The sequence below is a fragment of the Crocodylus porosus genome, unplaced genomic scaffold (genome assembly GCF_001723895.1).
Source record: "Crocodylus porosus isolate Cpor-Errol unplaced genomic scaffold, CroPor_comp1, whole genome shotgun sequence".
NCBI classification, from domain to species: Eukaryota; Metazoa; Chordata; order Crocodylia; family Crocodylidae; genus Crocodylus; species Crocodylus porosus.
In genome coordinates this window covers 684204-709229 of record NW_017728893.1, presented here as the reverse complement: position 1 = coordinate 709229, position 25026 = coordinate 684204, and the positions used below count along the sequence as shown (strand labels likewise).

The 25026-nt window shown below is 53.5% G+C and overlaps 1 protein-coding gene across 4 annotated transcripts in view; it reads left to right on the top strand.

The window, feature by feature from the left end:
• Positions 1-25026, top strand: part of BCAN (brevican) — a 34553-nt gene that overhangs the window by 6561 nt on the left and 2966 nt on the right. For 2 of the 4 annotated variants that reach the window (XM_019555580.1, XM_019555577.1), the window contains exons 2-11: positions 3284-3373; positions 4217-4609; positions 5433-5607; positions 5990-6117; positions 10086-10379; positions 15175-15606; positions 17580-18707; positions 22901-23008; positions 23198-23356; positions 24071-24153. In XM_019555580.1, the coding sequence (XP_019411125.1) occupies positions 3292-3373; positions 4217-4609; positions 5433-5607; positions 5990-6117; positions 10086-10379; positions 15175-15606; positions 17580-18707; positions 22901-23008; positions 23198-23356; positions 24071-24153 (2982 nt within the window). In that variant the 5' untranslated portion in view covers positions 3284-3291. The remainder of the gene's footprint in view (positions 1-3283; positions 3374-4216; positions 4610-5432; positions 5608-5989; positions 6118-10085; positions 10380-15174; positions 15607-17579; positions 18708-22900; positions 23009-23197; positions 23357-24070; positions 24154-25026) is intronic. The other 2 variants (XM_019555589.1, XM_019555597.1) reach the window with 2 other exon arrangements.

Below are 25026 nucleotides of genomic sequence, written 5' to 3'. Positions count from 1 at the left end.
TCCGCAACATCCACAGGGGGCTGGAAAGCTGGCAGGGGAGACCTGCTGCTAACTCCCGAGGTCTGGGAAAGAGCCATCTGGGTGGAGATGGCTTGGATGGGCAGCTCGCAGCCCTCATGGGATCAGGATGATTCGTCATAGGCATTCAGGGAACAGTAGGGAGCTGCCGTGGGCTGCAGCATGGGATTCACTTGTGGACACTCAGGACAATGTAGGGATGGATCTGAAGAGGTTTGTGGAAGACTGCTCCATCCACGAACATGTGGGCTGGAAGGATGCCTGGCTGGCCTGACGTAGGAACGCGTACATCCTGCATCCGTGCTAAGGCTTCAACCCTGGAGCCTGCTTCCAGCTTCAGGATATCACAACCCCAAAGGGCTTTGGGATTGAGGAAAACTTCAGAGTAAGATCCAGAGAGTGCGTTGGGTCCACACCCTGCCGGTCAACCTCAGCTGAATGAGGGTGGAGGAAGAGCCAGGCTGGCAGGAGGCATCTGGGAGTCACCGGAGAGGCAGAGGCTCATGAAGTGACATGCCCAAGGCTGCCTGGGGAGACTGGCAGGGCAGGGACCATTGCAGCTAGCTCAGACCATTGCAGCCTCTTTCTCTCCTCTCGCTGCCAAGGGCCTTGCAGCGCCAGGTGGCCCAGAGGGGCTCAGCCCGGCAAAGCCAGCGTTAAGTGCCTGGGAAACCCTTTCAGACAGAGCTTTTGGAAGCAGGCAGGGGGGAGGGGAAGCTGCTTTGTGCCAAGCAGCCTTGAGAAAAGCCGGGGACATAATGGGCTCTTTGGTGGGACCACGGCATTCACAGCCTGCGAGCCGGGAACCGCCGGCCTGAGCGGAATCGCAAAGTGAATTTCCCTGGCTCCATCCCCTCGTGGCTCCAGACACAGCTGTGAAACTCTTTGGCAGCCTCTAGGATGAACCTATGGCTCTGGCAACACACTTACATGCACACGTGTGTGCGTACGCACATGTAGTCTCCTGTCCTCACTGCCCGAGGCCCGGCAGCCCTAACCCACCGTCTGGTGTACCCCGGCTCCAGCTAAACACAGGCTGTTAAAACCCATCCTGGGGTTTTTAACCACAGCATTTCCAAAAATAATTCCTCACCCAGCCCTGGAGATATTAGGGGTTTCCCTCATAGTTTCCGTGCTGCGTTGCTGAGCTGGTGGGTTATCTGCAGCATGGATGTCTTTCTGGGCCATCTATTAGGCACCATGTCCTGCTTCCCTGCCCATCCTCTGACATGCAAAAGGTTCAGGAGAGTCTCAGCATGGCAAATTCAGGGTCTGGTTTCACGGGGGCATCTCCAGAGTCAGTCTGGGATGAGACACCGGGAAAACAGCAACTCAAACGGTGTTTATGGGCCAGGGGCCAAATTCTTACCCTCTTCACAATTATGCCAATGGGAGTTAGGCACCTAATCCCCTCTTGTGCATCTGCTTCTGGAGCTGTGCTATAAGCCCCCATGACTTTCAGTCTCAGCCCCTTTGAGGGCTCCTGACTCTGTCAGTGTCTAAGAAGGGTGTTAGCTATTTTTTTTTTTTTTTGTGTGTGACCCTGAGCCTCCACCTCCTCTCTGGCACCAGATGACAAGGGCTCTGGAGACAAATTCCAGTGGAGGAGCAAGGGAAACTGTCACCTGGAAGATGGTGGTGTCACTTCATTTTACGGCTTGGAAAGTTTAGTGGCGAATGAGGCTGGACTTGGTAGGAAGACATAGTGGGGGTGAGGGCGGTCATGTGGCCCTGGAGAACTGGAGAGGGAATGTGCCTCTGCCACCGCATTCCCATGGGATGCTGGGCAAGTCCCTTAGCCCAAACCTTTGCCTGCTAGCACCAAATTTCTTTGCTCAGTCTTTGTAGCAGGCACCCGGGGCTTACTTTGCTACCACAGCTATGCCTAAGTGTGTACGGTTTGGTGTAGGGCATGATTTAGGAGCACAGGGCCAATAGCCAAGGACCCCCTGAATCACCCCTGCAAGCTCTTTCCTTCCGCTCTAAGGCACGGCACCTCCATGGGGCCCTTGGCTGTGCGGGGGACAGGGAAGATACAAAGGGGTATTGGCAGACTGCCCCTTCCCAGACTGTGGCAGGGTCCAGGGGAAGAAATACTGAGTGACTGTGAGACCTTTTCCCCTGGTCTCATGTAGGGTTTGCTATAATGAGGTTGTGTGTGTCATTGGTAAAGCGCTTCCACGGGCATCTTCGGGGGCAGTTGTGATGCCCACAATGCTCAGACATATTCACAGACGCAAGAGGCGGTAAGGAGAGATTGGAGCCCTGGTGTCTGGGCAGTGAAGTGGAACAGCCTGGGCTCTGTAGAGCCATCACGCAGGGGAGCGGAAAGCGCCTGGCCAGCCCCGTATTTCTTCTGCGGTGACATTTCTCCCGACAGCAGGTGATTTGCAAGAGGAGGTTTCAATTGCTCGCTGGCAGCTATTGCCCTGTGCAACAAACATCGAGGCTCTTTGCGAGCCCTGCTAAGCCCTCCACGGAGATGCATCTGGAAGAGCAAAGAGAGGAGGAAGAGGGCTGGGGGTTGTACATGGGGCAGGGGCCTTCTTGGGCCAGGGTCACCCACCTCTGTGTTTCCAGCCATGATATCTGTTTTCTGAGGGGGGGAGTGCAAATGGGGTCTACAGAGCTGTCTGTCTTCCCCTGCCCATCCCGCTGTACCTTGGTCCTTTCCTCCAGCACTGTCTCTTTCTCTCTATCCTTTCATTCATCTCTCCCGTTATCTTTCTCCTCGCCTCTTTCTAGGCATTGCTCTTTCACTTCTTCTCTGGCCTCTGTTAGTCCATCTATGCGCAGTAATTTCTTTTTCTGTAACTGCCTCATTGCCTCCACAGCTTGCTTGCTTGGCTCTATCTATCTATCTGTCTATCTATCTCGGTAACTTATCCATGCAGTTATTTACCCCATCCATCCATACACACTCATCTATATCCACCTACCCACCCATCTATCTAATCAGAGTGTGTATCAATCTCTGTACCTACCCATCTATCCACAGGTCTTTCTCTCATTTCCTCTCCTATGCCGGTTGCTCTTTCCATTATGTCTGCCACATCCATCCATTCATCCACCCCTTCCTTCTCCAGTTTTCTCTTTCTCCTCTTTACACCCTGCTGTACACCAGGCACCTGTAATGGTTACATACAGATCTTCTCAGGCACTCTGTGTGCTCTGTTGAGGGGGGGAGCTGGGGCAGGGGGACTAATATAAACTCCCTTTGACTTGCCTTGTGTTGTTTTTTTCTCCCCCTCTCCTGCATTTCCAGGTGACACTATGGCCGATGCCTTCCTGCTGCTGCTCTGTGTGTTTGTCCCCCTGGCCTTCCCCCATGCATTTGTCTCTGGAGACAGCACAGGTAACACACACCCAACCCCACTTGCCATTGTGCATGTGGCTGGTGGCACTACCTGTTACTAAGGTTGACTGATAGTTTCCATTGTAGCCTCTGTTTTCAGGGACTTGCAGCTTTCTCCAACTTTAAGCCCTTGGGCTGAAACCTCCCCATGCTGCGTGTCTGCCTCTGGCTGGAATCTGCCTTTTAATTACTTGAGCCAATATTGTTTCTTTTCACAAGTCCGCTTGCCTTGGTACAGGATCAACCTACTCTGACATAGGGAACAGGGAGAAGCAAAACCCATTGCTATTGGCGCAGCACTGGGATCTGTGGGGGCATGAGCCATAAAACAGCACTGGGTTGCGGGGGTGGAAAGTTGCTACTTCTGTCCTCAGACTGGTCAATCAGGCTCCAGGCCACACACTGGACAGTAAGTTCAAAGCCGGAGGCTGAAAAGCTGCCCAGTGCATGAGCACGGGCTGTTCTGGGCAGTGAATTAGGCAGAGGCTTGTGGCAAAGGCTGGACCGGAGCATGGAAGGAGGCTGTTTCAGTCAGGCCTCTCCATCCAGCTGATGCCTGTGTGACTGGGGCTGGGAGCTCCACTTGTAGCCTTTAAATTGACCCAGGTCCAGGGGAGTGGAGGGGCTGCAGAAATCCAGATGAAGAGAGGGCCTTGCAAACACCTTAGGGTGTTGGCTGCATACTGCACCCAGGGGACGGGGGTGCAGAGTGAGGGAGAAGGAAGAGTGGAAACTGCCTTCCAATGCAATGAAAATAGAGGGTGCATGCATGCATGTGCAGCACGGTGACCCCACATCCCAGCCTGATATGGCTGATCAGTGTTGTATCCATCTCCCTTGCAGATGACCTCAAGGCTCTCAAAGTCTCCATCAGCCAACACCCGTCCACGCAGGCTGTGCTAGCTGGCAACATCCTGATCCCCTGCAGCATCACGTACCTGCGCCCCTTGCCCACCTCCAGCACGGCAGGGCGCCGGGCGGTGCTGGGGGCCCCCCGCGTCAAATGGACCTTCATCTCCGATGAGAGAGAGGTGGAGATCTTGGTCGCCCGAGGCAACAGGGTGAAGGTGAGCGAGGACTATCGCTTCCGCGCCTCCCTGCCCATCTTCCAGCACCAGCGCACCAACGCCTCTCTGCTGCTCCGGGAGCTGCGGCCCAGCGACTCGGGGATCTACCGCTGCGACGTGCAGCACGGCATCGATGATGGGCATGACCTGCTGGAGGTGAAGGTCAAAGGTAACAGCGCCGGCCTTTGGGGGTGTCATGTGGGGCATGGCAGGGGATGTAGAGCTGGCGGCTGCTCAGAAAAATCTAATAAGGACGGGGTGAGAAAGGGATATCTTCATCCTCTGGTGGCTTGGGAAGTGGGGAATTCAAAGCAGCAGTTATGAGCTCCAAACGAGAGCATCCCCTCATTTCCAGGAGACCCAGAAACCTAAAAGCAGCTTGTTACAAGTCAGCAGGAGTGCTCCCTTTGCTGGATTTCAGCTTCAAGCCTTTGGAGAGGGGGTTTTGTCTCTAGATGGAAAGAGAATCATAGTCAATAAGGGTTGGAAGGGACCTCAGGAAGTCATTATCTAGTCCATGCCCCTGCTCAAAGCAGGACCAGCCCCAACTACATCATCCCAGCAAGGGAAAGGGCAGGGCATTTCCAGATCCACAACCACTTTGTACAGAAGCATCAGATAATTGCTCTATCTATATAATATAATATATATCTATATAGAGCTATAGACAGAGAGATATATCATCTATAGCTCTATAGCTATATCTCATATTGATGAGGTACCTATAGCCAACCTCATATTGATGAGGTTGCTAGTCTTTGCTTAGGCTCTCCTTGGGTGGGTCTTCCTCAGTGGGGACTGAATCCAGGATCTCCTGCTTCAATGTATATCATGTGATAGCCGAGGTGGTGGCAGTACAGATGCAGTGACGACTGTAAGGTGATGGCGCTGCTGAACGTTATCTCTTCATATCCCTGCCGCCCAAAGCAAATGGCTCCCTCCCATGCTCCAGTCTGCACCCATCCTGCCATATCCCCCCCTCTGTCTCCCAGGGGTTGTCTTCCACTACCGCGAGGGCTCCCAGCGCTACGCCTACACCTTTGCCGAAGCCCAGGAGGCCTGTGCCAGGGTCGGGGCCCGCATTGCCACGCCCGAGCAGCTCTATGCCGCCTACCTGGGTGGCTATGAGCAGTGTGACGCCGGCTGGATCGCGGACCAGACCGTCAGGTGGGCAGCCGGCTGCCAGGGACTGCAAATCTCCCACGGGGGCTAACCCATGGCATGGCCTGCGGTGGGATTCAGGAATGCAAGACATGCAGTGAATAGAGGGAACGTGTGCAGTGATGCTGCCTGGGACTAAAGGGCTGGCTATCGTGCAAGGTCCTGATACGAGGCCTAGGGCCTGAGCATAGACAGCTCTGCTTGCAGGTTGCAGGATCTCACAGGGCTGCTGCAGGTATCTGATGGTGAACTGGGGGGACACAATGAACCATTTGGATGGGGCTGGCTAGAAATTCTGGGCTAGATTAAAATATTCCCACCTTGCCCCGTTCTTTTCCTCCTTCAAAAAAGCCAGCGGCAAACCCATCCCTGTGCTTCCTCCGCCCAGGTACCCCATCCACACCCCGCGGGAGGCCTGTTATGGAGACATGAATGGCTTCCCTGGGGTCCGCAACTACGGGGTGGTGGACCCCGAAGACACGTATGATGTGTATTGTTACGCCGAAGAGCTCCACGGTAATTACGAGCCTGAAGCGCATGGTATCTTAATTGGCTGCGCTGGCCCTGTGGTCCCCCTAGCTACCTGTGTAGCCCCCCCACCCAGCCTGTCTCGGGGATCCCCTATGGGGTAATTATGGAATGAGCTGCCCATATATGAAGTTTCCTTTCAGGCAGAGCTGGGCTGATGCCCTGCAGACTGCAGTTGCTTTAAGGCCCCTTCCTTTCCCCCCAGTTCTGGTTGCAATTTTAGCCACACATCCTTGGTTCTGGAGTATGGCCCCAATCCTCTGAGATGCTGGGAACTATCCCAGTGACTTCAGCAGAATGCTCTAGATATTTGGATGTTCAAATGTGGGGCAAAAGAGGCACGTATCCCCTTTTTGGTTATTTCTCTTGAGCTCTGAGGGATGCCTGGAGTTCATGAGCAAACAGCGCTAGACCTAAACACCTGCCCACAGCCATGAATATTCAGTGTATCCAGGGGACTTTGCCCTGTCTCTCTGGTGGCTTGCAAAATCCTCCCATTTTGTACATCTATCACAAACTCAGAGAGAGAATCTTGGCCTTGAGTATTTCATCTTACTGCATGAAAACATTGTGCACGTCGGTGGCAACATCCCAGGGGGAAAATGGGTGACAAAATAAAGTTGTCTGTTTGCTAGCCCAACCAAAAAAGCAGTAAAGGGAACACATGGGTTGAATGAAACCAGGACAGAAACCTTTTACAGTGAAACAAAGAAAGCCCATGAGGTTCATTCTGGACCAGCCCAAAAGGTCCAACCCAATATTATAGGTCTTCTTGCATTTGAGGGTCATGCTGCTGGAATCATCCCTTCTGGGTGTTTTTTTCCCCCTTGGGCACAATTTTTCACTGTCTTCTACCAGAATTTATGAAGGTTTTGGTTCATATTGGACTTTTCAGCCCGTTCAGTGATATCACCCAGCTCTGTTCCCAGGGTCTGAGATCGGCCCATGCATCTCGCTTCATAGCTTGGAGTCTGTGCATGTCTAGGATCTGGTGGGTGGGTGTCTGAAGAACAGAAAATGGCTTGAATTACTAATGTATGGTGCAAAGGGTGAGACAAATCATGATTATTGATGGTTATCATAAGTTATGCATATGAAAAGTGCTAAATCCTGGCTCTCTGGCCTTAGTGGGAGAGCATTTCTTTATGTATTATAGCATGGACTTTCTTGCTGGATGGTTGCATGGTCTGTCGTGTTGTTGCATGTTTCATGCTGATGTGTCATTGTAAGTCCATTTGGACTCGGTGGGTTGTCACATGTGTCCAAGGGCATCATTGCATGTCCTGCCTGGGGTCGTTTTATGGGTGGCTCTGAGCTGATGGATTATATGTATGATGCTGAGCTGGTGGGTCACCACGTGTCCAGCCTCAGAGGAGACCAGTCTGGTGGATTGTTACAGGTCAGCCACTTACCTAGTGGTTAGCACACATAAGGGATTGGCATGTTTCCTGGAGACCCAACACAAGTCATGCCTGAGATCACTGCTGCATGCACTGCTCTGCTGGGTCCTGACATCCATGTGTTTTCACATGCATGAAGCTCATGGGATGAACTGTGACACCTCCTGCCTGTGTATATCATTTTATACATCACCTGACTTGAGTGATCCTGGCTGCTGCAGACCGCTGTCATCTGAAGGGCAGGAGAAAATGCGTCTGAACCTCCTTTTTCAAGCCCCTATCCCGGTATCAATATTAGGAGTGAGATGGTGGCACCAGGCATTCCTTGGTGCTACCATGGATTACCACTGAGTTACCCCCGGGATGAATTTAGCTCCTGTAAAGCCCTGTGTGCCTGTGTTTTTCTGCCTCTGAGATGATCTGGGCTTTTAACTAGCAGAGGCTTCAGTGACACCTGCTTCTCATCCACACATCGAGTGATGCTAAAGGGTTTGTGCTACAGACGGCATTACGGCTGTAATGTGTGATTTGCCACCCTGTAGAGCTGATGGCACCAAGTCCTTGAATCTCTGATGTCTTATGATTTTGGAGGACAAAAAGGCCAGCTTGGCCTGGTGTGGGCAGCTCTGCCGAGGGCTGAATTGCTTTGCCCTGAATCCGGGTGGACACGAGGCATTGGGGTTTTTCCCCCTGATGCCTGGTGAGCTCCAGCGTGGCTCTGGGAGGGCTGAGCGGGCCTTGGCTGGGGTCACAATGTTCTCGTAGTGGTGTTGGCACCCGGTCACGGCAGGATGTGAACTTATCGGGCACAAAGGGGGGTTCAGGTCAGCTGGAGGAGACATCAAAGGCTTGGATTCTTTCCCCTGCGCCGTCTGCCCAGCCCGGCAGGGCCCTTTGGAACAGAGACTCGCCAGACAGCAGGAAAAAGAGAAGACATGGAGAAATGAAAGGGAAAGCACTGGCTTTTCCAAAACAATCATGGTCTGTCCCCACTGCCACAGCCCCACAGCTGTGCTGCAAGGGTCTGGACGAGCCCTCGAGTGCCAGCATAGCCCGTGAGCTCCAACACGTTCTGGGCTGCCTTCTCAAAGGGGTCTATATGCTTTAAGTCCAGTTGGTCTCCTAAGAGATTTAGGCTCCTACAGCCTTGGTCCTCAAAGACCCCTCACTCCTGGCGGCTCTCAATCGGGGGTGGCCAACCTGGGGCACCCGTGCTACAAGGGGCACAAATAGCCTGTGTGCATGGCATGCTGCAGATCAAGGTGGGAGATTGGGTAGGGAGCAGAAAGCAGAGCACTGCATGCCTGCCAAAAAGCCTGGCCCCCACTGCTCTAAATTTACTTTTGAGGACCTAAATGAAGCCCCATTTTCGAGGTGATTTCAAGAAACATATTCCAAAGTGATCTGGGAACCTAATTCTCCTTTTCTAAAAGGTGGAGATGGGCTACGTCCGGCTCAGAACACCTGGGTCTGGCCTGGCAGCAAAGCCAGGACTGTGGGGAGACCTTGGGCACGGTCACCTCCCCTTTCTGTGCCTCTGAATCCAGACCCGGCCAAGGTGTAGCTGTGAGGTCTGTGGAGGAAAAACATTCGTGATTCTCCCAGTAGTGAGAAAGATGGCAGCTTGGGAAGGATATGGGCGCTCCCAGCCCTCGCCCAGTGCCTTGTGCTTGGAAAGCCTCTTCCCTGCAGAGTAGATCCCCTCCTGTAGCTGGATTCCCAGACTGGATCCAATGCAGCATTTTATTGCGGGTTTGCATTGAGATGGAGGGTCCGGCTGCCCTGTCCTTCCCCTCTCTCCCTGGGCGAGGGAAGGCTTGTCTCCATGTCACCCGGCTTGTGCACTGAGTGTTGCATCGTCCTTTATATCTGCATGTGATGGTCTTGTCCTGTTGTCCTGGCAGCTCCCTTCCTTTCTCAGCAGACTGTGGAGTGCTTAAACCCTCCTCATTTTACATGAGTTTGGTGCCCTGCTGCTTTGTTAGTCCCAGGCACGGTCTCCATAGGGCTAAAGTCACCTCGGTGAGCCCTGGATGCCAAGAGTTTCTCTTCTCATTGGCAGTCGGGAAGGATGGCTTGGTGGTAAAAACAATCTGCCTAAAACTTAGACTGGGGGCTAAATTCCCTTCCCTGCCACTGATGTCCTGTGTGACCTTGGGCAAGTCACTTACCCTTCCTCCATGAGAGCCATGGAGGTGGCAGGGTCTACCAGCTTGCTTGTAACGTGCGATTGCACTAACACTAGTGTTATTGGTATGAAACAAGTGAATCCCCAAGGGCCAGCTCAGTACCAGTCTGGCTTAGAGGAAGTGAGGGGTCTGCATGACAGCAGCAGACAGGCTTGTTGGGGGGCCGAGTTCAGGTCTAAACACTGACTTCCCCATTGCAGTGACAAAGCCTCTGACAAAGGCCTGGGAGATCAGGGCTGCTGATGCTGGGGTGTGTCGTGTAGCCCACGGGTGGGAGAAGAGGTAGGAGGGAGAGGGGCTGTCAGGCCCCGTCCCTCACAGGGACCCTCCCGGCTCTGATGCCTCCCTCCTTCCTCTGTGTTCGCAGGAGAAATCTTTTTGGAGACGGCCCCAGACAAATTCACGTGGCAAGAGGCCAAGGCTCACTGTCAGGCGCTGGGAGCAGAGATAGCAACCACGGGTCAGCTGTATGCGGCCTGGACCCGGGGGCTAGACCACTGCAGCCCTGGCTGGCTGGCTGACGGCAGCGTCCGCTACCCCATCGTCACCCCGCGGGAGCGGTGCGGAGGGAGTGTGCCGGGAGTCAAAACCATCTTCCTCTTCCGGAATCAGACGGGATTCCCCGATGCCCAGAGCAGATACGATGTGTTCTGCTTTAGAGGTAAAGCAGCCGTCGCCGGCAGCCGCTACAGATTGGGCCGCGGCTGTGCACGGGGAGGGGTGGCATCCACCCCCAGGCCCTGCCGGAGCATCGGAGGACCCCGGGCTTGGTGCTGCTTCGCTGCCCAGGGGAGAATTTCACCCAGCGTAGGGCTGTCCGGCAGGGTCAAGAGAGAGATGGTCTGTGTCTGTTGCCTAATGACTGATGTCTCTGGACGAGGGCTCGCGATGCTCCTACGCACTTTGCTGGAAGCATTGAGATGGCAGGATGTAGCAGGTCTGGTTTCTTCCTGGAGGCACTAAGTACCTAAGACAGCTGGTAGTTGGGTGCTGCTGCATGGTAGGACCGTGACACCCCCTGTGACTTCTTGGGGCTCGGGCAGTGTCAGGGAAGGCCTGGTGCATGAGTTCGGTGGCTGTCAGGATTGGGTGCAGTGTGATAGCTAGTCATTTGGGATAGGCTGTGTCTGGATCCCAGGGGTGGTGTTGCAGCGGTGGTAGATAGCTTTGGTTTGTGCCTCTTTGATGAAGGAAGGGAGGCGAATTTAGCTCCATCAGGAGAAATCCACATTGCTCTTCCAGGCATCTGTGGCTCTGATATTAGCCTGACTCCCTCCAGACAGGACCCTGCATGCCTCTGTCTCCTTTAAAGCCCCAACACCCCCTCTCCCTCCTGGCCGCAGCCCCTTGGCCTGGGTCTCCCCTTACCCACCATCCCACTCTTCTGTCTCGCTTGACTAAATGGGGCACTTCTGTTCTGCGACAGGTTCAGTAATTACTTGGAGCCGCTATTCCCAGCTCTTGGATCCCGACCAAATTGTGCACTTCCAAGGGGCTTCTGGGGCTGCTATATTTAGTTCTTGAGAATTTATTTTTAAGAATGAAGGTCTCTGTCTATATCCATAGGCAAAAAAAAAAAAAAGAGAAAGAAAGATCTGTGCCTGGCAATTGTATTCAGGTTAACAGGGCTCTTGGCTGGGGAGGGAGAAAGATCTGTGAGTAGCAACAGCAGTGACTGATATATTGATTCATGGGGACATAGACAAATATATTTATATATGGTGGTACTATATAAGATCATTTCTGTGTAGCAGTCATGATTGATTGATACATTCAGTTTATCAGGGTTTTGTCTGCTAGATGGAAAGATGGATAGATCCTATCTTCTTTCTATCTTCCCAGTACTCACACAGAATAATAGGGTTCTTACCAGTATACTATACTTAAAGATCTATATGTGGCAATAAAAGCTGATATATGTGGGTTGATAAAGGTCCATCTGCCTAGGCCACTGGATGTGTGGGGAGATGGTCAGAAGGTGCCTCCAAGGTTAAAACAGAAGCTGAGCTATGGAGGCTTCCGGGCTTTATTCCTGGTTCCTTTACCCAGTAACTGAGGTTCAGTTGCTCTCCTCTGGGCCTCAGTTTCTCTATGGTTAAAGCAGATGAGGCCATACTGTCCCATCAAGGACAGGGCTTGGTGTATTCATATCGCTCAAGCGCTCTGAGGTTCTTGGCAAGAGGCTGCAAGGGTTATGAAAAGGTCCATGATGCCAGCAAAGAGATGCTTGTTTAGGCAACCAGACCAAGAAACTAAAGGGAAGACATGCAGGTTACCAAACCAAGGTGTGTTAGCTGTAACCCTACCAGCCTTGTTCTCCTGTCTTCCCATAGATTTTTTTGGCCACCCCCTGCCTTATATCCCAGCCTGCTTCTAAAACAAAATAGCAGGGAAGAAGCACCTGAGCTCATTTCTCCTGCCTGAGATGCTCGAATGCTTTCCACTGGTTTCAGTAATGGTGCTGGAGGCACGGTAGAGTGGTGCTCTGGGTGAAGATGCTCCCAGTTTTACAAGCTGTATTTGGGGCCAGCTTTTACCCAGGGAAGCTGCATTATTTTTATCACTTTGGCAGCACCTAGGATGTAACCCAAGTGCAGTGGAGTCATTTTATCTGGCGTTTAATCCATGGCAAAGACTGGACGCACAACCCCGTTCCCCCAAGCTGGCTGTCTGCAGTTGAGGGGAAGGGGACCTGCCTTGCCTTGGGTTACCCTGGGATAAAACTGAGCAAGGGACACTGTGTGTGTCATTGGGTGTTATTGATATGTTGGTGTTGAAGTCTCAGGAGCTGCGGTGTTTGAAGTTGTGGTCAGCAGATTCCAGCATCAATCTGATTAAAGCCTGACCACAGGCTCAGTTCAGTGGCAAAGGTTTATTGTCTACAAGCCCAGCCCTGCCATGTCCTGACCTAGTAAGTGCATCAGTCCATGAGTTAAGGCATTTGTATATGTGACCAGATAGTTGGCACAACACCACACAGGCTTCCCAAGGCCACTACAAAATTCCCTGGATTTCCAAGTCTCCTTTCGTACAATGATTAAACCCAATTGCATATTGCACTCCATCTATATCTTGAATATCTCAATCCATCCTTTACCACTGGCTTGTTTTACATTCTGATTTGGATGTTCCCATTCTCACCTTCTCATCCTGGTCCTGGACTATCCTACACCTTGTACAGCCATCCCCTGCTCCCATCTCCTGGCAGGGGAGGCCATCTGAACCACAAGCCAAGTTTTGCAGACATAAGGAGTTCATGCATCACTCTGTTTTGCTGATCAGGCCTACTCTGACCAGTTCTTGTGTTTGCAGCATATAATGATCAAAGTTCCAGCGAGACCTACAGTACATTCTAGGTGCGTCTACACATGAATTTACTCTGGCTTAAATTTACTGCACAGTAAATGGGAAATAGGCTGGCATCTACATGTGGAGGCATTAAAGTGCATTAACGCTGTATTAACATTAGTCCCAAGTCAGTCTACACCCACAGTGTTACTGCTCAGTAAGGCATCTGCACGTACTGGCATGATGCAGGTATCAAATTTATGCTCAAGTTGGCATAAGTCACCATATTTACTGTGCAGTATGGGTGTGCATGTAGAGACGTGCGCATGTACTGCACAGTAATTTGGGTTACTGCCCAGTAAATGCACATATGTCCTCAAGTAGTTATTTTGCCCCATGTAGTGAAGTTGCTCCGTCTCTCCAGGGGGAGTTTTACCCCGTGTTTGAGTGATCTGCTACACGTGCTTGTGTCTGGGTCATTCCCCTCGGCCTGCTGTAGTACAGATACAAGTTCTTTCTCTAAGCGGCTGCATAGATTCATAGAGAAGCAGGCTGAAAGGGACCTCCAGAGGCTGAATGGGAGCTGGAGCATGGGAACAAGCCTGCAATGGAATTGGATTTAACCACTAAGCTGTGCTTCCCCCTCAGCTGTCACTCACTAACTGCTGTCAGTGCTGTTCCCACTGCATGCCCCCATGGTCCTTTGCTGTGTCACTTAACACGGATGGCAGGACTCTCTTCTCACTGACCGCATGTGCCATAGCTGGAGTGTGGAGCTGTCCTCGGGGCGGGGGGACGGGGGACCAGCCTGGTCTAGATTTTGCAGCATCTTTTGCAACTGGGGCCAAGCACTGCAGTGAGGTCCCTCTCGGGAACAAGAGAATTTCCCACGCCTTGACCTGGGGTATTAGAGCCAGGAAGAAAGAAAATGCTGGTCTGGGATGGTTTAGAAAGGGCTGATGCTGCCTGGAGCATGGGCTTGGACTAGACATCCCTGCCAGCCTTGACTTTCCTGTGATTCTAGGATGGAGCTTACCGCACTCAGTGGGTTTTCTCCTGATCCAGTCTGAACTGCACTAGAACCCCCCTCCCCCGTGTGTGTGTGTGTGTGTGTGTGTGTGTGAGAGAGAGAGAGAGAGAGAGAGAGAAGACAGTGGTCCTGAATGAAAGAGAAGTCGCAGGCTGGTGCTAATTCACAATTCCCCTCCAAATTTATATCCCAGCCAGAGCCCTGTTGCGGGCAGACACATTTTGCACTGTGGGAGACAGCAAGCTGGAGACATTTCCAGGGTCAACTGGCCCTAATCCATTGGAATCGATGGTCCGTGTCCCTCACTGGAGCGAGTCAGTCTGCTCCAGTGGCCCAGATCACCGACGGGCACAATTTTGGCACCTGCCTGCAGCCACGAGTGCGCAGAAATCCTGGTGAGGGCTCAGGAGAGCCTGAGGGCTCCCTGATGCCGCAGGTGGGGTGCAACTCCTTGAGCCTCAAACCTGGCTTGGGAAATGGTCCTGGAAAAAGAGTTTTTGCTGTAAATGCCCCAAGCTGCTCTTGTCTCAAGCTGTTTCCCCCGGGATGCCCTGGGACTTGCCCCTATGGGAGACATTAGCCAATTACTAGTCATCTAGTGGGGGTGTTGCTGTCGTTGCAATGGTCCTGAAAAAATGCAAGAGGCAAGGATCTCTACGGGTGATATCTTTTATTGCACCAACTACATAGCTGGGAAGGACAGAGACAAGTTTTTGGGTGCCAGATACACCCTTTCTCAGTATTTGGTAACTGAAAACTTGTCTATATCCCTTCCAACTATGTAGTTCATTCAATAAAAGATATCACACACCCAAATCCTTGCTGGTTGGAAGCGATATGGACTATTGGTCCTAGCCATGCTCTTTGACGAAATCTCAAGGCCTGATTCTCCTTTAGGATGCCATTTCCAAGCCCATTCACAGCACCCAAGTGGCATCAAGGGAACTTTTGCGTGTACCTGGCCTCAGAGCCGGGGGATAGGCAGTTGGGCTGGTTTGATCCCTGGGGGCACCAGGGCTGACTACAGTCTTTTGTACCCCTCCTGGGCAGCCCTGCTCTGGGAGCATCATTGGTAAGGGGTCCTGCTGCTGAGGAGCCAGGACGAGGCAGTAATATCCCACTTTCTTTCTGCCCACAGAAGAGCCCAGCTCTTTCACTGAGGTTCCCGAAAATCACCAAGCCAGTGAGCCCAGGGGCCTCCAGGACATTGTCACAGTGACAGAGAGGATGGAGGAGCTGCAGCTGCCCCAAGCAGAAGTGGACAATGAGTCAAGAGGGGCCATATACTCCGTCCCCTTTTTTCAGGACGCTGAGCGGGAAAAGCCAAGCAGTGCCCCCGAAGAGGCGAGCGTGCCCGTGCCCCGGCATGCCCCACTAGATAACTCCGTGTCCTCAGATCTAGGACTCCATCTGCCACCAGCCACACCTTCCCCTGAGACCCCCTTCACCTCCAGGGCAGAGCTGGGGGGCCCAATAAGCTGTGGTGCCCTGCCAGGGAGCTCTGCCTGGCCAGGGGAAAAGGGGAGAGGTGGAAATTGCACAGAGGCCAGTCAAGAGAGACCCAGGACTGGTAGGTAGAGCATCCTTGTTAGCGTGATCAGGAGGTGGTGCCTGAGTTGTGGGGTCATGGCAGTAGAGCTTGGAAGGCGTATGCCCAGGTGCGGTGTGTTGAAGAAACCAAAGAGGTTTAGAAAATCCCAGCCTCTCCCGTAGGAGCCATCACTGACCTTCCAGAGCTGAATTTTGCAAGGTGGAACAGACAAATGGAGATCATAGTCAGAGGGGGTAGCAGTCACCAAAGGGGTCATGTGTTTAGACATCTCTGATCCCCATTGGAAAATCTGCCCTGAGGATGTAGGATCTGATGAGAATTGCAACGTTTATTGAGGTGCCCACAGATGGGATTCACCAAAAAGCCTGATTTGGTTTCAGTGGAAATGGGCACACAACTGCTTTGCAAAGCAGGTCCCTTCTCCCATTTGCCAAAGTGACTCAGGCACTTACTTTGGTCTCTTCTAAATGCACTGGAACTTGGGCTCTTAAGTGACTTGGATTTGGTATGTAGACACACCCCAGTTAGCTTGAACTGAGCTTGCTCAGGTACCAGCAGCCATCTAGCCGTGACCACCCAAGGCTCACTTACCCGGGGTGCAGCATAGCATACGTGGAATGATTTAGGACTGTAACTCAGGCCTCATGCTCCTAAATCACTTTAGCCTGAAGTTCATCAGTCACTTGCATCCTTTTGAAAATGCTGCTCTGGGTTGAGTGAGCCGTAATCCAAACCCTGGATCACAGCTCAACTCTGCGCTGGCTGGAGAAAGGCTGGGTGCCATTTGGGAGGGTTTGGGAAGGGAAGGGTCATTTTTTTTCATGCTTCCTCAGATCAGACAGGCTCTGGTTGGGTCTGGGAGTGCTGCCATCCCTGGGAAAAGGTTGCCCTGCAGAGATGTCACTAAGGAGTAGTTATGCCATTGGTTTGGGGGTGATGTGGGGGCTGAGACTTTTCAGGCTTGCAAAGCATAGAGATGTCAAGACACTTGTCTGGCAGCATATGGGTGAAAAGGGATGTCTGAAAATGCATCTCTGCACAGAGGAGTGCCCAGCTGGTGGGATTTGGCATAAGAGCACTGCACCACTTCATAGTGGGTGGACTGGGATGTTCTTGGAACATGGGTCCATTCTCTGCTTCCCAAGACCGCAGCATCCCAGGTAGCTGGCGTGCGAGTTAGAGCAGCCTCAGGGCAGCTCTGGTTGGCACAGGGAGCTGGGCACAAGAGTAATTCAAGTTCTTTGTGGGGGGGGGGGCTTTGATGCTGGTCTTGTGTCTGTAGATCTGCAGCCCCTCCCGAGCCCCTTCACCTTCTGCAAAAAGCCTTGATGGAGAAGAGATTTAGGAACTCAGGGTGGCAAGACAGAGGAAGGATGTTGGCATGGTGAAAGCACCAGCTTGCCCTGCAAGAGGCTTGGGTTCTAGTGTGTCCCCTCCCACAGATGCCGTGTGACCTTGGGCACATCACTTATCCCTATTGTACAGGTGGAGGGGGAGGGTAACAGCTGCCCATGGGGGTATAAGGACAACTGCATTTCATCTTGGCTGATGCTCAGCTGCTCTGTGGATGGGGGTCACCTGCTGAGCTAGGGGGAAGGTAGCTTTTAACAAGCCCCTTCAGGCAGTGCTGTCTTCAGGGGTGCATGCTTGGGCAGGAACAGTGCAGCCTTGGGATGTTGTGTTGAAGGAGAGAACAGTTTTTTTGGGGTGGCCCAGTGATCCTTTCGCATTACAAATGCCCCAAGGGTTTGTCCCCAGATTTCTGACTGGGGACCAGAGGTACGTGTGCGTGTCTGGGAGGGTTTGGTCAGGGCTGAGCCCGCCTGGAGCCAGGGGGTGGGTCAGCCTGACTCGAACACGGTTTGACTTGATTGCAGCAGCGACCAGCTTGGAAGCGTCTGTGTTTCCCCTCGGCCTGGGTGGGGACATACTCTTCTAAGCCGCGCTCGTCCAGCCCTGTGCTCACTGTCTCTGTCATTTGGATTGTGCAGGGGAGGAGCACGGCGCAGACCAGGGGCACCCGGGCTCCTTGTCGGAAGGGGAGACAGCCCGTGCCTCCAAAGATGAAGGGACTCTGGCGCTGGACAGTGGCCTGCAGAACCCCGTCCGCCCCACCGAGGCCCCCACGGCCGGCTCGGTCACGGCTGCACCCACGCTCAGCCCAGCTGCTGTCTCCCCATCCCTGATGGATGCGAGCCAACACAGCGGGTTACCTGGCCCTGCCCTGGCATCTCCGGCAACCTCCCAGGAGCATGGAGAGGAGGCTGCAGCAGAAGGCAGTTCCTTGGATATCACCCATGTGCCAGAAGTGAGCGGCGAGGCGGACTTCTTCCCTGGCTCCAAGCACGGAGAAGGGGACTCTCTTCCAGAGGATCGCCCAGCCCCTGCCTCAGAGGGGGCCGTGGGGGGAAAGTGGGATGTCTCGGAGCGCCTGGCTCCAAACACCAGTGCTGGGAGCGGCCAGGACTTGCTGGGGCTGGCAAACTCGACCGTCGCTGCTTCCACGCTGCTGTGGAAGGCCAGTGAACCAGGGCAGGAGGAGCCTGCCTGGACCCATGCCACCCCCCAACAAGGCTTGGTCTCGGGGCTGACCAGCACGCACTTCCCCAGCCTGGGCGGCCCCCCGGGCGCTCCTGAAGAGACCGAGCTCTCTGGAGATGCCTCCGTGGGCACCACAGTGAGCCCGGCCACCTTGCAGTCCGTGTCCCCCAGCCTGCACGAGCCGGGCAAGGAGCAGCAGGGCACTGTGGGGGCTCCATCGCCAGGGTCCCAGCCAGGTACTGCTGAGCCCAAGGTAACCACGGTCCCCGCTGGACACTTGGGGGCTGACCAGGGGCCACCCAGTAAGGAGCTGTCGGGGGAGAGCGACACGCAGGCAGTGGCCCGGGAGACTGTGGCAGTGCGGCCTCCATCTGCAGCATCTCCTTCTGCTACCCCAGGTGGAGAAACTGAGGGGGACGGACCCCCCGCCAGCCCCGAGCACGGCCTGGTGCCTGAAGCAGCGTCCGGCTCCATGCTGGAGGGGATGCCCTTCACCGATGCCCCTTTGACCACAGCCCATCCCTTGCCCGTCCTCCCCACCGAGCGTGCCAGCCTGGGCGTGGGGGTGAACATCTCAGGTAACCCGTACAGCTGCGCTGCCTTGGTCCTCTGGGCAGCCCTTTCCCCTGGCCTCTGGCACTAAAACCAAACGCCTTTTCTTCGTGCTGTGCTTTCCTCTGTCCGTCTGTCTCTGTCTTTCTTCCTTTCTTTCTCTCTCTCCTCTTCAGGGAAGGTTTGTGTCCAGAGAAGCACATATTTGTCAAACAAATTGGGTCGAAGCCTGCATGCACTTTAAATCTTTCCTACTTCTATGAAGTGTTTTTAATGGGGAGGGGAAAAGAAAAGCTAAATCTCTAGCTACCGACTACGACTAACCAGGATACTAATAAAGAGAATTAAAAGCTTTCTAGAACAAAGCTGCCTTGGTTAGATCTCTGCTTCCCTTGTCTTTATTGGTCTGTTGCCTCTTTGTGTGTGTGTGTGTGTGTGCACGCGCGCGTATGTCATTTGCAATTTCCTGTGTCTCCCACTGACGAACTAATCCACCTTACTTTACTCCAAGAGCCGTGGGCTGCATCAGTGGTTCTTAACCATTATTAGACCCATAGCACATCTGGGGAGAAGCCAGCTCCATTGTCACTTGTGTTTTTTAACTCCAGGGAAACAAAATAGAGAAAGTCTTCTATCCTTCTTCTTTCATATGACATTTTAAGAGTACAACTCCAGACATCCAGCAACCCAGATGAATTAAATATCTAATTTTAGATTTAGATTAAATTTAGATTAATATCTACCTTTGATAACCATTCGCCTGCTTCAGGGGAAGCTGCATGGATTGATTTTTTTAGATCACCATTAAATGATGCAATTGGGCAATTCGTTCAGAATGTGTTGTACCGTATGAAAAATCACAACCCTCACTCTCTTTGATTCTCCATTTAAGATTGGCCAGTTTGCTCGCCTCTGATTGCCCAGTTAGATCATTTAATGGTGATCTAAAATCAAATTTTCTATTGCAAAGAGCTCAGAATTGGTTTTTAACATGTGAAATTCTTGTGTCTATGTGCCCTGAAGAGTGCTAGCACTGCATGGAGTCGCAGGTGCCCTTGAAAAGACCTCAAGGCATCCCAGGTTACTGCAGGACCCCATTTGGAAATCCCTTGGCTAGATTTCATAGATTTTTAGGGTCGGAAGGGACCTCTGTAGACCCCAAGGAGTCCAACCCCATTCTGAGCCTCTTATTCTAAGGGCACCTATCTGTCGTGCTCTGGTAGTAGAAATTGTTGGTGTTGACAACACAGCCCCTATTCCCAAAGTTTTTAATAGCTGTCTGGGCACAGTATCATATCTCAGGGCACATGCACAGAGCAATGCCAATGGTGCAGGGCATTGCAAGTCCCCTTCTCCCTGCTGCGGGTGGGCCCCCATCTCCCCTGTGATGTGACAGACAGACACTGCTTTCTGCAGCTGGTCACTGCCACCAAACAGGCTTTGCTTTCCCTCCCCAGCCCTGGTCTAACCCAGTTCATCTTTGCACACCCCTCTGGGCTGATCGGCTGCTGCGTCCTTCAGCGGCAGTTCGGGGTGCGGTGGTCTCTCCAGTCAAAGGAAGGGGCAAGGGCCAGGAGGGAGTGCATCTCTATGCTGTCACTTTTTTGTGAATGGGGGCATAGCAGAGCCATAGCCCCACTTTGCTCCTTCCTGAACTCCATGTTCACCCCATTCCCAGGCTCTTTGTGCAGAGCCAGGGCTGCATTTCTCACCACTTTCTGCGCTGTTCCTTGCTATAGTCCTAGGAAATGCAGCACAGGGCACCGGGTTCTCCAAGGCAGCCAAAAGCTGATGTTTAGAGGTAGGTTGAGCCCCTTCAAGGCCTGTTCTCCACTGCTGGGAGCATAGCCAGATCTCTGAGGGACATCTCCATCACTCAGCGTGGCAGCAGATAGCTCTGAAGGGGGAACTGCTCCTTCCAGTGGCTTCCCGGAGGGGAGTGGGACCAGATGCCTTTGCAGTCCTCACCCTGAGAGCTGGCTCCAGTGTGACTCTGCCATCCAGCAGTCTCTTGTGCTTTCCAGAAGCCCCTTTGCCCCAGTCAGGCAGAAGTCCCAGCCATGATGCTGAATGCTGTTATCTCCCCACCAGACCAGGAGCAGAGACTCTGTCTTTCTGGCCGAGTCCCGTGTGCTCATCGCCTCTTGCTGCCGATGGCCCCGCGGCTCTTTGCTCACATTGCACAAGATCTGTCCCACTGATAAACACAGATGGGGTCAAACCATTGCTTCCCTTCACCCCCAGCAGGACCACACTGGCCTCAGTGCCTAGCCACAGGAGGCAATTTTATTTGGGGACTGTCCCTGAAAGAGACCAGGTCTTCCAAGGAAGCAAAAGAGCTATGAAGACCCTCTCACATCCTATTCTGGCATCTCAGAAATGGGTAACCCTAGTGGGAACAGGCCTAGCTTTGATCTGAGAGCTAATCCCAGCTGTATCAGGGGCTGGTGCCTGAGGACGTAGGCTGCTGTGCTTTCCTGTGTCTGCAAGGCACGACCTGGACTCAAGACCATGTCCAACACCAGCAGCAATTGCAGGAGCTTCGAAGTGGGTTTCTTTGGGGGCCAGATCATGCTATTAGTAGAATCACAGGGCACTTGTACACGTTACATTATGTTACATACATGTTATCTTGCAGGTTTCTAGCCTTCACCGATCCCCTTGGGCCACCCTGCCAATTTTTTTATCTGAGCACAGCAGCTAGCTGCTTGTCAGCGTAGCATAGTGCTGCTGTTCCCACCAGAGAGCTGAGAAACTGGGGGGCGGGGGGTGAAGGTCAAACCCTTCAATGTAGGAGAGTCCGGGGGGGGGGGGTATTACGCACCTTGCTGGAGAAGGCCTTAAGAGCTCACCGGCAGCCAAGAGCCAAAAGCAAGCTAAAAAGCAAGCTGAAATGGCTAGAGCCTTGCCACCAGCAGTGTCACAGTAGCAAAGAGCACAGCACGGGTTCATTGTGTCTGCATTTGCTCAACTTCTTGAGGGTGGTGCTGGCATCTCTCTGCCCAGACAATTCAGGGGCCCAAAGCTGCCTTTTGCCATTGTAGGCATCCTTGTCCCATCTGTACATGAAGGTAATAGCACTGCCCTCCTGGGCCTGCTAGGACGCACGCTTCAGACAGCAAGGGTAGGACACGGGAAGGGGGAGCCGCAATGTCTCAGAGCACAAGCCCCATGTCTCATCATCTAGGGTGACAGCTGCACCTGGAGGATGACGGCGTCGCGGCTGGGGAGACAGGCCAAGACGATGGGGTGACCGCAAAGGCAGCCATGCAGCACACATCCGCTGCTCCATTTAGCTGCCAGCATCAGGGCTTGCAAAGGCTGCTCATGGGCCATTAGTTGACCCAGCATCAAGGTGTCTGCTGTGCTCCATTGAGGACATGAGCAGGACTTAATAGAGCTCCTCGGTGAGGGGCCAGAGGGACATTATGTGCTGCTGGAGCCTTATGGTGGGACAGCTTGTCTCTGGCGCTGTCACTTGTCCTCTAGTGACCCAGCCTGGGGCACGACAGGGAACAGATGGGATAGGGATAGGGATGGGACGGGGTGGGCACTGCAGCAATCCTGGCATGGCTAAGGTTGGAGATGAGCAAAAGACTGGGCAGGAGGGGGGGCAGCAATAGGGAAACTGAGGCACAGAGACTGTCTTTGCTCAGGGGGACAATGGGAGGAAGCACGTTAAGCAAGGAACCCAGGCATCCTGGCAACCCGACTGCAAAGGCACTAGGTTGATAATGGGCAAGGGCCATGGAGGGGTGGAGGGTGTCACTCTGAGGCAACTGCATTGCCCCCCCCAACCTCCAAAAAAACCTACCGCAAATGGCTGTTTGGTGCCTAGTGCCTAGTAGGTGGCCTATTTCCAAGGTTTCAGGATCAGGCCCAACAAGGTGCCTGCCAGAGCATGACTGTGATCACTGAAGGTAGCTGCCCCCCCGCCCCGAGGCAGATGAAAAGAGAGGTAGCCACAGTGTGACAAGTCTGCAAGAAGCCCAGGTACAAAGTAGTTTCGAGGGGTCCTCAGTCTTGGGACAGTAGCACCATGAGCGCACGCATAATCTGTGAGTGCGTATGTGTGGGTGGATGTGTAAGAGAACTTGAATACCCCGCCCGGTCTGCCTAGCACCTCCTCTGTGGACCCCTGGACTCAAGGCCCTGGTGGGATCTGAGGTGGGGGGGATGCTGCATGGCTGCCAGCGTCACTGCATGCCTGTTCTTCCAGAGGACTGCATCCCAAACCCCTGCCTGAATGGTGGGACCTGCAGCGAGGAGGAGGTGGGCATCAGTTGTGTCTGCCTGCCAGGCTACGGGGGACACACCTGTGAGACAGGTGAGTTGTTGCTGTGAAACAGGTGTGTGGGGGGGGAGGTAGGACCTGCCTTTAATGAGCAGTTAATTGCTGGGGGAGCCTGATTTATAGCTGGCCTAGCTGATGGCTAATACCCCCATTTTCTTCCCCTCTTTGGGGGAGTGGCAGGGGTAGTCCTGACCCTCCCCTGCCTCTTTTCCTCCCCCACAGACCTGCAAAAGTGTGGCCCAGGCTGGGACAGCTTCCAGGGCTCCTGCTACAAGCACTTCTCCACCCGCCGGAGCTGGGAGGATGCAGAGATGCAGTGCAGACACTATGGCGGCCACCTGGCTAACATCCTGACTCCCGAGGAGCAGGACTTCATCAACAGTGAGTGGCCTTCAGGTGGTCCCTGAAGGGTAGGAGAGAGGCCAGGGCCACAGGCTGGCACAGGAGGGACCCTCGATGCCAGTCTGGAGAGGTCCCAGGAGGAGGCCATGCTTGCACTGTGCCAGGGCTGCAGCTGGCAGGGTGAACAAGGGTGGGTGTTGGTGGCTGGGGGGAAATCAAGGTACCAGGGACCCAATGCTGCACAGCCTCTGTCTCTGCCACGGGACCCCCTGGCTTCCCCCAGTGATAGCTGCCCATGGCTGGGAGGAATGGATGGCTTCATTGTACTGGCCTTGCATCTCCGGCTGTGACCCCAGGCCTAGGTTGCTGGATGTCCGGAGTGTGAGCATTTGCTCAAGAGCTAGCAGTTTCTTGAGGCCATGATATGGAGCCTGTCTGACGGCAGAGACCTCTGCCTAGGAAGCCAAAAGAACCCCCTAAATGCCCACACCTTTAGCCACAGATCATTCCCTACAAACTATACGTGTGCATGCATGTGCACCCTACCGACCAGGTGTGTGTGTGCATGCCTGTGATCTTTCCCTACCAAACACACGTGTGTGCAATCGTTCCCTACCATCCATGTGCCTGTACGCATGTGTGATCACTCCCTACCAACCATGCATGTGTGTGTTTCCAAGACCGACAGACCTGTCCAGTCTGGCTGTGCCTGTTATTTTATTCTCCCTAACTGCAAACCCCTGTGGCTTCCAGATCAGTACAGGGAGTATCAGTGGATTGGGCTGAACGATCGAACAATTGAGGGTGATTTCCAGTGGTCGGATGGGAGTCCCTTGGTAAGTCCCAGGCACTCAGCACTGCGCCGGATACCAAGTAAAGAATAGAAACCCCATCAACAGCCTTTATTCCTTCCCATCACCTGGAAGCCATTCCCCACCTGTAGGTGTGAATGAGACACTTCAATTGGAGCTCCTGCTTCCAGGGGTCTATGGTAACACTGCTCCAGAGGACAAGCTGCTTAAGTAGTGCCAAACCCTCTTGAGCTGGGACCCTGCTCCCCTGCACAAACTAAGCCTCATCTGTCCAGGCTGGGAGGCCCATGCTGAACCCTGAAGCTGTGGCTGGAGTGGTCCAGGCCTCAGGGGTTTGAGTTTCTGAGTCAGTGCTGGCCAACTGTGCCAGTCCTGGATGCTGTGGTACTGGTAGCATCCACGTTTCATGAAAGAGCAGAGCCACTCACCTTTGCTTTTTAAGTATCCAGCACTCACAACTGGATAATAACATGCAGCAGAGTGTGTGTGTATATGTGTGTGCACGTGCATGTGTAACGCCAGCCTGCAGCACCGTGTGTGTGCACACAGGTACGAATGCACGTGCACATGAGCGTGGACTCACATGGGTTGTAATCACGGCTCTCCAAGCAGCCCTATATGACTGAGCCTATTAAAAAACATAGCACCAACGCTTAGACCTCATGTGAATTCTTGGTTGTGAGACCCTGGTGTCTCCCCCCAAGCCGCGCCATGCTCCAGGCTGGGCTGCTGTCCTTCGGCTGCACCATGCAGTGGATGCAGTACCCTTCCCTCTCTGCTGGTACTTGCTGTTACTTTTCCACCCCAGGGATGGCTGCATTGAAGGGCAGGGTGTAGTGGGACTGTGCCCGCTCTCCCATGGGTTGCCTTGGGGTCAGCCCTGATGTGCCTTCCAGA